The 12,132-nt window shown below is 52.2% G+C and overlaps 1 protein-coding gene across 1 annotated transcript; it reads right to left on the reverse strand.

Annotated features, from left to right (window-relative positions):
• Nucleotides 1-991: 991 nt before the first annotated feature.
• Nucleotides 992-11,820, reverse strand: SHOX (SHOX homeobox). Its single transcript, XM_074607736.1, has 5 exons — nt 11,450-11,820; nt 7,882-8,090; nt 3,531-3,588; nt 3,330-3,418; nt 992-1,875 (listed from the first exon to the last, which is right to left on the reverse strand). The coding sequence occupies exons 1-5, from the start codon at nt 11,721-11,723 to the stop codon at nt 1,630-1,632; spliced, it is 876 nt and encodes a 291-aa protein (XP_074463837.1). The 5' UTR covers nt 11,724-11,820; the 3' UTR covers nt 992-1,629.
• Nucleotides 11,821-12,132: the final 312 nt, after the last annotated feature.

Genomic DNA, 12,132 nt, shown 5'->3' on the forward strand with positions numbered 1-12,132 from the left:
ATTAACTCGACTAGAAATCATGGCATCTACCTTTTCCCATAAGTGACACATATAACTTTATCCATTCATAGAAGACTCGGACTGTCATTTTGGCAAGAAGCTGCAATGCACCAGTCTGAGCATAAAGGACTTAAGTTATGGTTCTTGCAGAATCGGTTATTAACAGAATAAGTACGGCTATTTTTTTTAATCTATAATATTTACAGTATTGCACTTTACTGCACTTAATTGCATTTCACTAAAATTAATGCTGCATCAGTATTATGCCTTAAAACCATATGTCCATCTTTGTTGTACAAGTCATTCTTTCTACATCCTGTAAAACAGCGAGATTTTGATTCAAAGATCCAGACATTTGGAAAAAAACAAAAAATTAGAAAAATTGACCTGTTTCTATGGCACAATGCATCTCAATGAGTTCAGGTGATTCTGGCAAAACAGGTGCATTTCTTATTGTTCCCATCTTTCAAGTTATCACTAATGATTAGTAAATTCTAGTCTCTCTCTTTTTCTCCTTTCAAATGACATAGCCATTTGAGACGCACATTTTTTTGTTATTGCTGCTTTTCTTTTTTTTTTTAGGAAAGAAAAGGAAAAAAAAAAAAAAACCAAAACTGCCTTGCCTCAGATCTGAAATTCCACATTTAAATTCAAACCAGTTCTGCAGCAGCAGCTCCTCAGTGATGGAAGAGATTCATGGCAGTGAAATAATACTGTTGGCAACAAAGAAATGTCATCTTTAATGGAGACCAGCCCCAAGGATTTATTATTTATTATTATTACTATTTGTTTTGTTTAGTTTCGTTCTAATATATTTCTGATCTTCAAAACGTGTTTAGTTAGACACATGCACAAGGTAGCAAAACTGACAGCAGCAGATGACGTTATGCTGGAGCGATCACTTTTGCCAGGGTCAAAAATCCAAAGCGTCCCCAAATGTTCACAGATTAACATAATTTAGAGATCGTTTCCTTCCTTTTTTTTTTTTTTTCTCTCTCTCTCTCTCTTTCTTTCTTTTTGTGTTGGGTTGGTTGGATGGTGGGTTTGTGTTTGGTTTTTTTTTAAAAACAAAACAAAAAAATTCTCCTTTCTCTCTCCTCCCACCTACTTTATCCTCCGCAGAAGTCTCTGATTCGTGGGGTGCGTGTTCGGGGTGCGGGTGCCCACGCGTGGGGGAGCCGGGCGCCCTCGCCCCGCGGCGGGCGAGTCCCCGCCGCGCCACGCAGCGCCAACGGCCGCCCAACGGCCTCCCCTCTTCGCCCGGCGAGTCTCTGGCGGCGGGGGTGGGGGGGAGTGGGGTGTGGAGGGCGGGAGGGCGAGGAAAGCGGCGGGTAGCGGCTGCCGCCGAGCGCTCGCAAGCCTTGGGTGAGGGGAAAGAAGTAAAAATAAAAAAAAAAAAATAAAAATAACTTTAAAAAAAAAGGGGGGGGAGAAGGCGGCAGGGAAAAAGGGGAGAAGGCCGCCGAGGAGGAGGAGAAGGAGGAAGGGCGAGGGGGGGGAGGCAGTGCGGCGGTCCGTGCGGGGCACGCACACACACGCCCGCCGCGGGCACCCGGAGCGGGGTGGGATGGGGTGGGTTGTGGCGGGGAGCGGGGGGAAAGGGGGCGGGGGGGGCTTGTGTGAAGCCTGTCAGAGCCCCAGGGCCTCGGCGTGCTTGCGGGCCTTCAGCCGCAGGTCGGCGATGCTGGAGTTCTTGCTGTTGCTCTTGGCGGCGGCGGCCACCACGGCGGCGGCGGAGGCGGACTCGGCCAGGGAGGCGATGGGCAGCCCGAAGGGGGGCGGCGGGAACATCAGGTAGGGCGCGTGGGCCGCCAGGTGCGGGTGCAGGTGCGGGTGCGCGTGGGCCACGCCCTCCAGCTGCAGCTGCGCCTGGACCTGGGGCGGCAGGGACGCGGCGTCACACACACACCCACGACACACAGTCCCACCCCCCCCACGGACGCGGAACCGGCCCCCCCACACGCACCCACGGACGCTCCCCCCGCCGCCTCGACCCTTCCCGGGAGCAAAGAGCAACTTGTGACCGCAGTTTCTTCCCCCTCCCCCAAGACCTCTCACACAGCGCAGCAAATCTCCGCTCCGCGCTCACCCTCCCGAGGCACAGGGACACGCTTAACCCTCCTCATATTTGGGGTTTTTTTTAATAAAATAAATAAATAAATAAAATATGCGGCCCAACGCACGGGCGCCAACAAGTGCTAAATAGCTAATTTTTTTCTTTTTTTTTTTTTTTTTCAGGGATGTTTATTTATACCTTGCTAAAAACTCTTTGGCCGCCGAGTCCCTTATATACCGGGTCGGTGTTTGCTTTGGAGCTTTCTCGACCTACACAAACACGTTGGGGTTGACTGAGAGATTTCAGCTCCGGGTAGGTTCGGGGAGAGGGGTGTGGAGGGGGGGAGTTTATTTATGTATTTAATTATTTTTGGTCCAAATATGTCTTTTAAAAATCAATACAATCAATCTGTCAGCTCCACGTGTCTCTAAGACGGAGAACGTGGTGGAGGGTCCCTTTGGGCTGGGAAAAAATCGATTCCCCGATTAATTGACAAAAAAAAAAAAAAGGGTGGGGGGAAGTTACAAGCGGCGGCGAGGGGTGGCTGGAAGCGGGGCGGAATTTCATTCCCCCTCGTCCCGGTTTTCCCCGGGGGCCTGAGCCTCGCTGGGACAGGGACCCAAGCAGGCTACCTGCGCTCCGCTAGCCCCGGTCCCGGCGGGCCGGCACGGCGGCAGCGCACCGGGGCGAAGCCTCCCCACCTCCGGGGCGGCCGCCTCCGTCGGAAAAAGGCCAGGCCTCGACATCCCGCCTGAGGAGGAGGGGGAGAACGACGGGGCAAGAGCCCACGTAGGTTTTTTTTCCTCCCCTCGTGGTTTCGCCCACGGGGTGGGAGACATGGCGGGGACCGAAGGGCGGATGGGGACCGGCCCGCTCCATCCCCGCACTTGCCCGGGCGCCCCCCCCGGCCCGGGAAGGCGAGGCGCCCCCGGGAGGCCAGCCTGCCTTTGCCACGTCTGCCGGCGGCCACGGGGCCGTGTGCCAGCCCATCCATCGCAAGGCGGCGGGGGGCGGAGGGGGGGCTGCCCGTAGCACCGGCGGCGCCCCTCGGGGCCGCGGGACCGCCCCGCTCGGCCCCCCTCCCCGGGCCCGAGGGGCGCTGAGCTCCTTGCAGCCGGGCGGGGGCTCCTTCACGAAGTTTTACAGCCTGTTTTTAATACGTGCCAACTTCTATATAAATGGCACTTGTAAACGTGTCCGGCTTCCTCCCGAAGCAAACGAAAGGGGGTCGGAGCTTGACGGGGGAAAGGCAAATAAAACCGGAGCTAACTACCTGTTGGAAAGGCATCCTCAGGGCTCCCATATTCACATAGGGGGCCACTCTGCAGGCGTCTAAATGGCTGGCGGTTCCCAGGATCACACCTGCGGGGAGAGACAAGGCCGGGTGAGCAGCGAAAGAGCCGCGGGGCTCCGCGGCCGTGTGTCCCACACACGGACACACACTCCCCCCGACCGTCCCGCACCGCTTACCCACCTTTGTGCATCTGGTTTTCCTGCTTTCGGCACTTTGCTCTCCTGTTCTGGAACCAGACCTGTGAAAAGAAAACGCAAACAAAAACAACAAAAAAAACCCAATAGCAACAACAAAAAATGGAGGTAGACCAGGCAGCCGCTAAGAAAGCGGGTTATCTGAGGGGCGAGGGATGCAGGGTGGGGGTCTCCGCACAACTTTGCCGAGGTCTCTCCTGCGGAGCAGCCGAGGGGGAGAGCTCAGCCCCGGGCGGAAAGAGCCCCTCCATGTGCTGTGGAGGGGCTGTTTTTTGGAAGGGAGGGGGGTCCTGCTCTTTGGTGTGGTTTCTCAGCGGGAGCTGAACCAAGGAGAGCAGAGGTGCCCGGGGAGCCGGCCGCTTCGCACCGAGGTCCCCGTGTCCCCTGGGGTAGGCAGTGGCGGTCCTTGTGCCACCCGTCTGGAGGGAGGGGATGCTCCCAGAAACACTTAAACTAAGGCCACAGGCAGGCCATGGGGGACCCTCGCTCCCTTTCCAGTCAACACCTCAAACATGCCGGGGACAGCCAGCGTGGGCTAGGTCAGACTCCGGGGCCTGGCCCCGTCTGCTCCCTCCCGACCTCAGAGAAGATGCGAGGTCTTGAACTTGCACAAAGGGGCTGAATCATTCGCCGTTCCCCAAACGTTAAAAGAAAACAAAACCCGCTTGTGTAGACTTCTGGACAGACAAGAGCAACATCTTTCCAGGCTGAGATGTCAAGAAGTGCTTATAGCCCCTACCCGAGAAACGCCTGTAATCCAATAATCCTGCCCCAATCCCAGCCGTTCTGATTCAAACAAGCGCAGAACTTGGAGTTGCCGCTGCGCCTCCCCTGCCTCTTTTCCAGGGGCATTTCAGCCCTTCATCACTTCTCCTCTTCCGAGGTGCTTGGCTTAGCAGCTCTCCCCACGGGATCGTCAGGGGCACGGCCCAAAATGTTTTGCGGACCCTTCTCCTTACACCAAAACCTACCGAATACGGACAAACATTGACTTTCACCTCTGATAAAATCTTGGAGCTAAGTAAACACCTACAACCTTTGATGTTCTTGCACTTGCCAAGAGATCATACGGTTAATTAATACTAACTGCACTTCCTACATCAAATTTTCCCTTCAAGCTTTCTTCAATTGCCTTAATGATGGTCATTTACAACGGAGTAATTAGTGCAAAGAAAGGCTTCCAAAGGCATTAATTACCTCGGGTACCTCAGTGATTTTCTTGAGTAGGAATTGGCCTTCTCCGATTTGGAGCACCATTTTTCCCGCCCAGGGTGGCCGGGGCGAGGGGGACGAGGAGCTGGCGGCGGGGTACTACGGGTACGGACCGACTGCCAGACCGACGGACCGACCGCTCCTGTCTCCGTCCCCCGCCGGTTTGTTGCTAGCGCAACCCTCCCCTCTCTAACCGGGCATGGCTGCCCTGGAACGCACAGCCACGGCACAAACCTGTATTTTTTTTTTTTCTCCCTACGATCAATACGCAAACATTAACAACATGCAACGCTTCTCCTTTTAACCGGGCCGTTAGGGATTATGTATATATATATTATTATTTTTTTAAATACGAACATGCAAAATATCATCGTGCTGTAGCGACAATAATGCTTTTTTTTTTTCTTTTTTACGTTTGTAAATCCTTGCAGGAAATCTCCTTGTTGTGTGTCTTCCCCACGTTCTCCCCCACCCCCCAAAGGAGTATAAATTGTCAGGAGGAATTTAAGCAGCGTTTAAACAACTTCTCTTGCAAATCAGAACATCTTTCAAACAGAAATTATATTTAAATCTGGAAAACGAAGTGCACTTTCCCTTTAGCTATGAAAAAATAAGGTTATGAGGAATAAAAGTGATGAATTAGCCACTGCGTTAAGCGATAATAAATCAGGCTTGGTGTGATTCACGATCAATTCCAATTAGTCATGAATATGCTAAGTAAAGCACAGTACACTGTTTTAGACAGTTATTTCTTCATTAAGGATCACTCAGTGATTTCTTTCACAAATGCTCTAATCTGATTTCCTTTTGATTTCCATTAGAGACAGTGAATAATGACATTTAATTTAGCCCTGCACCATAAACCCAAAGATATTTGTTGTAATTGAATTACTGCCTGCTCCTCACTATGGTCTCATAACTTTCAATTATAACCCTGACAGCTGGGTGATATGAGTTTCCAGTACAACACTAAAAATAAAAGGTTAATAAGGACTAGCTACCATAGGAGCTTCAATTTATTTACAGCAAATTTCCACACTAAATTGAAACTATATCCTTTAACAGCAAGGGACAAGCGGTTCAGATAGGAACTAGAGAACAATTCTGAAAGTATTAAAAAAAACCCCACCTTTCCCTTTTCCCCCTTTCTCCGTCTTTTTTCCCACTTCAGTTTCGTGATGGATACCAAGCTCTCTGCTTATTTCCTAATTAATTATCCATTTCTCCTCTTTTCCCTCTTGATATTACTTTTATTTCTAACCTTGTGTTCATTCAAACCTCTTTTGTAAGATTATTGCATTTATTAATTTTTTTATCTCTCTCATAATCTCTGCCTGAATCAGTATCTTTTTTTTTTTTTTTTTTTTTGGTGTGCTGTTTTAAGATCCGTGAGCACTTGAAGCACCAATTTTCCTGTAACTATGAACATCCTGTTAAGGTGCTGCTCAGTAATAAAGTACTTGAAAGAAAGAGTGCAGAATTCAATTACAAGTAATTTATTTTTATAGAAACAGTACATCAAGGCCTTGGAAAGATATTACAGAGCCCAAGTAAGAAGATCTGGGAAGATGACATAAGAGTTGATGTCCCCTTCAGCAAAAGTTTAATCTTTTCATTAATTTATATGGTGTGGTTAGATCAATCTTCCAGGAGAAAGTAGGCCAGCAGCACTGTGAACCCCTGCAATATCCCCTGCAACCGCCCTTTCTAAGGCGTGCGCCCGGCGCATCCCTCGCCCTGCTCGGTTTATACCGAGAGCGGCAGGAGCTGAGGAGAGAAAAGAGCCTTTATAAAGACAACAAAACAAGAAAAAAAAACCAAACAAAAAAACAACCTAGCTACTCTATTTGTTTCGGGGAATGCCTCCGGGAGGCAGTTGTTTAAAGCCAGATAGTCGCTTACTCAGGCAAAGTGTTGCTGAGCGGGTCCGGGGGGAGCGGGATCCGCCGTGGGTCGCGCTTAAGGAGGGGGACAAGGCGAGTCCTGTCCCCACGCCATCTCGGGGGGGTGTTTTTTGTCTTCCCGCTGTGCCCTGGGGTTAAGGGGAGGCACGGAGGCGACCGGCTATGCCCACATAGTCAAATCCGCATCTATGTGTACTCACGCGTGCACACGTATAGACGGCTATAATACATATGCATGCTCGTCTCTTATCTCCAGGGTGTGAAGGCGTTGGTTTGGTGACTTTTTCTTCTTGGGGCTTGGGTCTGTTAGGCGAAGCGGGGAGTTATAACCCAAGAAGAGATCTCCTTCAGGTTTCTCCCGCTCTAGGCCTGCTCAGAGAGCCACAGGTTGATCTTACTAATTATTTCCAGGGTTCCTTTTTCATACGACATCTGTTTTGGGGAGGCATTCCCTAGCTGGCTTAAGGGGGAGTATTTTTCCCTTCAACAAACCGAAGATCGAATTTTAAAATAATCGATGTGGAGCCACCCAAACAGACGGCTCCGATGGCCCCAGAACTACAGCAACCCGGACCTATTCTCAAGGTTTCGAAGGCTAATTGGTATTTAGCTGTATCTGAAGCGGGCTGGGAGGGACAAGGGGGGGAGACTCCACCAGATGGGGTACCATGCATTCATACGCTTGCTGCGCGAATCACAGCGGGCACCTTTCCCCCGGCTCTGGCTAATCCCGTCCCTCAGCACCCAAACCCTCTACCCTTATTCACGGCGATTGTTTTCTGGGCTTTTTATTTATTTTTTTTTTTTCCATAAAGGCCCCATTAAAGAAAGAGGGGGAGGAAAATGAGGATTAAGGGAGAGTTAATGGCACGTTTGCAAGGAAAAAACACAATAATTAAAAAAAAATTAGCGAGCTGCTCAGTTATTAGAGACTTGTCAACGCTATCACCACCACCCCCACCACCCCCCTCCTGCCCAAAAAAAACCCAAAAAACACAAAAAAACGCCTTCCTAGGAAATGCAAGGCACGGGCAGATATTCCCAGAGCAGAATTACTGTTTGGCAGGACAGGTACAGCGGAGTTGCAAACAGCTTCCCCATCACACGTGTCGCCTCTGCCTTCACCTCCCCGCTTTGGATGAAACGGGGCACTGTGCTAGGATCCGCTGGCAGTTAGGAAGTGAGGTGAGGACGTTTCCAGGAACAGAGCCTTTCTCTTACCTGAACCCTAGCTTCAGACAGTCCCAGCCTCTGGCTTAGTTCCTCCCTCATGAAGGCATCCGGATAGTGAGTCTCATCAAAAAGTCTTTCCAGCTCATTCAGCTGCTCTAGTGTGAAATTGGTTCTGCTTCTCCTTTGTTTGAGCTTGGTCTGTCCATCTTCATCTTCTGACTTCACATCTTCCCTCTTCTCTTTGCACTCGTAGATCCCTGCCGGGAGGGGGAAGGGGAAAACGACACTGAGCCTCCCCTCGCACCTCTCCGAAGTTTCTCTCCGCAGAGAGAGGTCTCCCCTCTCCCCTCTCTTCTTCCCCAAACTCTGCGCAACCTGTGGGGGGCAATCGGCGGGCGGGAGAGGGGTCCCTGGACTGGCCCCGACGGGCCGGAGGGGGCGAGCGGGGCCGGGGGGCACCGTGTCGGGCTGAGCCGCGTTGCCAGCTCCGCGCCGGGCAGGGGACAGCTCGCCGGCCGGAGGGAGGGATGGAGGGAGCCGCGCTGCCTTGCCTGGCTAATGCCCCATCAGAAAAAAAAAAACTATATAGATAAATATAATTTTATTTTCTTTCCAGGGTGAGGAGGAAGCCGTGCCGCCAGTTGGCATGGGCAGTTCGGGGAAGGGGCTGGTGGGAAAACCGCTGGCCCCCCGATACCTCCAGGCGGTGGGAATAGGCGGGTGAAGGGGGTTTCTCCCTTGCCGTTTTCTCTCAAAGTAAAGAGGGTTATGAAAGAAGCTCCCCACTGCTGTCATGGTGAAGCCACGGTGGAAATATTTGCCTCGTAGAAGAAACTTTCCATGGGCCTGAGACCTAAACCGTCCGTCTCTCTCCCCCTTATCACCCCTCCTTCCCCCAAAATACCTGCCGGCGGGTCGAAACCCCCCTGGCATCGGGCCTGCACGGCCCGGCGCGGGGGAGCGGACTCCGGGACCATGGGTGGCCTCCCAGCCCCTCCAAAACAGCAGACACCACCCCCCCCCGCCCCCCAAACCAGTCCTCATGGAGCCCAAGAGGGCTCGGGGCGAGCTTGCGATCGGAGGCAGCCGCTGCTGTGGGCGCTTGTCCCGGGCAGAGGGGAGGAGGGCCGGGGAGGCAGCGGGGGAAAACAGCTGTCCTTTTTTGTTTTGGGGTGGCGGTGGGGATTTCTTCTGCTTTGGCAAATTATCTTTCTTTCCTTTTTTTTTTTTTTGTTTCCTTTCCCCCTCCCTTTTCCTTAATGCCGGGCGGCCTAACGGACCGACCCTGTTTTAAATGCGGCTTAACGAAAAGAGGAGAGGTGCTGGAGCAGGGGCCACCTCTGGAAGCTGAGCCGGTTCCCCGCGACCCCCCCGCCTGCCCGGGCCGCGCATCCGGCGCGGGCACCGGCGGAGTCCCGGGACGAGCCCGCTCCGGCTGCCTCCTTTGTGCTGCTTTACCTTCTTGGGGGTGGGAAGCCACATCTGCAGATTAAATCCGTTTTCCCTTACCAAATACACACGTGTTATATATACATATATATGTATGTATACACACATGCAAATGTGCGCGTGCACGTATATATATTAACCTATATACTTGGGGGCATCCCAAAATGCAAATGACTAACTGCAAATCGTAAGTTAACTGAACGTAATAAAGCGTCCTGAACTGCATCTGTGCTTAAGTAAGGCGGGGACCCAAAGCGAAGCGCTCGTTTTCGCTTCCAAAATGAAAACTGTCCCTGGCCGTAACCGCTCCTCCGGGCTCCCCGTCTCCGTCTCCGGGCTGGATATTGGCTGCATAAAACTTTGGGAAGGGTCTGACCTCCGGAGGCGGAGGCGGCGGGGGGGGAGGGGGGGGAGTTGTTCGCTCGTTGGTTTCAATGGCGTTTTGTTCGCATTTCTCCAGTAAGGGGAACCCCTCGGAAAAGACGAGGGTGCTAACCCAGGAAATGCCTAGGGAAAATTAGGCGCATTCAAAAGCTCTGTTTCCTTTCGGAGATACGAGGCTACAGCATGTCCGTGATAGGTATAAAATATTAACTAGCATATCGGTGGGACTGAAATCACACGCCGGAATCAGTTGAAATTAGACTGAAACCTGGCATGAATTTAAACTGTCACAAGCATCTCAGCTCTTTCCAACTCCTCCCTTCCATCCCCACCCCCAGCTCTTCTCCATAGATTAGATTAGCTAAACGTACAAGCCAAAATTTCGATACACAGGGAAAAGGGAGAGTAGTAGAGATATTTTTTTTTCGTTCGTTCGCATTATAATTTTTTTTATTTAGGTTTTATTTAATTTTTTTTCCTGGAGCATGCCCGGCTTTCATTTTTTAAAACCATCTCCTGCGCGAATGATTCCTCTAAACTGAACCCTCTCGTTTTGCAATCTCTCGACCAGAGAAGGAAAATCAGCAGTGCCGAGTGGTACTGGCTTGTGCAGAAATACGGGTACCCGAATATGTGGTTACACCCCGTCCTTCAGTTTGGGGAGGGGGTGGAAGAGAGGAGGATATTAAATAAGCGTTTGGGCTGTAAATTAAATTGCCTTTCGCCCAATGTTATATTAAACAAGATCAAACAGTAGGAAACAGCTGAAAGACTGGTTGTTGTTCCCCAACCTATTAACCGTTTTTTATTACCCCAAGCTAGCCAGTAGCTCCCCAGGCAGGTCCACCTGTCTAACTTGCCTAGAGACACTTTCTCAACTTCCTAATCCCCCCGCCCTTTTTATTCTCTCCTTCCCCTGCGAGCCCGTGCGGGATTTCTAGCTTGCTTGGTTTAAAAATTATTTTTTAATTTGAATTTCTTTCACGCTATGAGAAGGAATGGCGTTTTACCCCTCTGCCGGGGGTCCCCGCAGCCCGGGGGGAGGCGGTACTGCCCCGGCCCAGGTGAGAAGGGCAGGCAGGGGACCGAGGGACCGGGCGACAGGGCCGGCCGGTGCCTCTCTCCGCAGGGATGCTCCGTCTCACCCGGGCCCGGGCAGCTCCCCCGCAGCCAGGCTCCTCTCCTCCTCCTCCTCGCCGGCCGCAGCCTCTGGCTAGGACAGGCTGACCGACACAAGACAAAATGTCCAGGGAGAGCCCTCTCCACATCCAGCTTTCTCCCAGCAGAAGCAGCAGCATCCTGGCGGCCCGGAAGCAGGAAGAACAGGTCTCCTGAGGCGTTAAAACTCCCCGGACAAGGTTTCCTCGTACAAAAATACACAGATAGACAAAAATGTCTGACGTCCTGCGCTGCCCCCTTCCCCCGGGCGAGTGAACGCCTAACGCACCGGATCGATCTGGGATGTGAACGGGGAGTGAGAGGGGAGTGGGGGGGGGCGGGGGGGAGAGGACCGAAGTTGCGACTTATTTTGCACGGCTATGTTCACGATAGGCATGCAGGCATATGTGTTTCTAAAGCGTTATGTTCCCGCCGCTGCGGGAGGAAGGCGGCCGGAGGAGGGAGGCAGGATGCGGGAGGCGAACCCGCTCGCCCCGCCGGGGCCGGGGCCGGGGCGGCGGTGTCCGGCTTGTCCCCCGCTGCGGAGCGCCGGGGGGCGGCCGGAGAGGGGGCCGGGGTTGGCGGCGAGGGGCGCGGGGCGGAGGGCGGCCAGCCCCGCTCTTACCTTCCGCCGTCCTGCCCGTGCTGAACTCCTTCAGTTTGTCCTTGTCGCTCTCTACGTGGTCTTTGAAAAGATGCACCGGGCAATGGTTGCTGCTCTCGGTCATGTCCTGCAGGTTAGAGTCAGAGTTTCCAAGCTCCCTAGAGCGAGCCAACCCACTCTCCAAAACTTCCCTGTACGTGATCGTCTCCTTCTTGTTGCTGCTGCCACTGCCGCTGCTGCTCTCTTTGCTTTTCTGGTCAAAAGATTTGGATACAAAAGCCGTAAGTTCTTCCATGGCTGCCCGGTGATCTTATCCACAGAGATCCACTTGTTTTCAGTCGGAGATGTGGCCGTCCTCCGCACGCTGTTTTTGCACGTAGAAGATGGGCTGTATAGGGTTAGATCACTCCTGCTGTTATTTATGCCTTTCAATTTGAGATCACACTATTTATACATGGCTACCTCAGCCCAACCCCCAGCTCTCCCTGTCTCCAGCAATTACTGACTGCTCCATAGTCGCAGGCGGACTCCTAGCAGCTATCTCCCCCACCTCAGTCCAGCAATTGGCTTTCTTTTCATTTCATCACTCTTTGGCATCTTTGCACCTTGATTTAGGGAGGCAAAAGCGAAAAAGAGGGGGAGAGAGAGGGAGGGAGAGGAATAAAAGGGAAGGGGGGGGGAAGAGGAAAACATGAAAATAGGTG

Source organism: Larus michahellis, chromosome 1 (assembly GCF_964199755.1).
Source record: "Larus michahellis chromosome 1, bLarMic1.1, whole genome shotgun sequence".
NCBI classification, from domain to species: Eukaryota; Metazoa; Chordata; class Aves; order Charadriiformes; family Laridae; genus Larus; species Larus michahellis.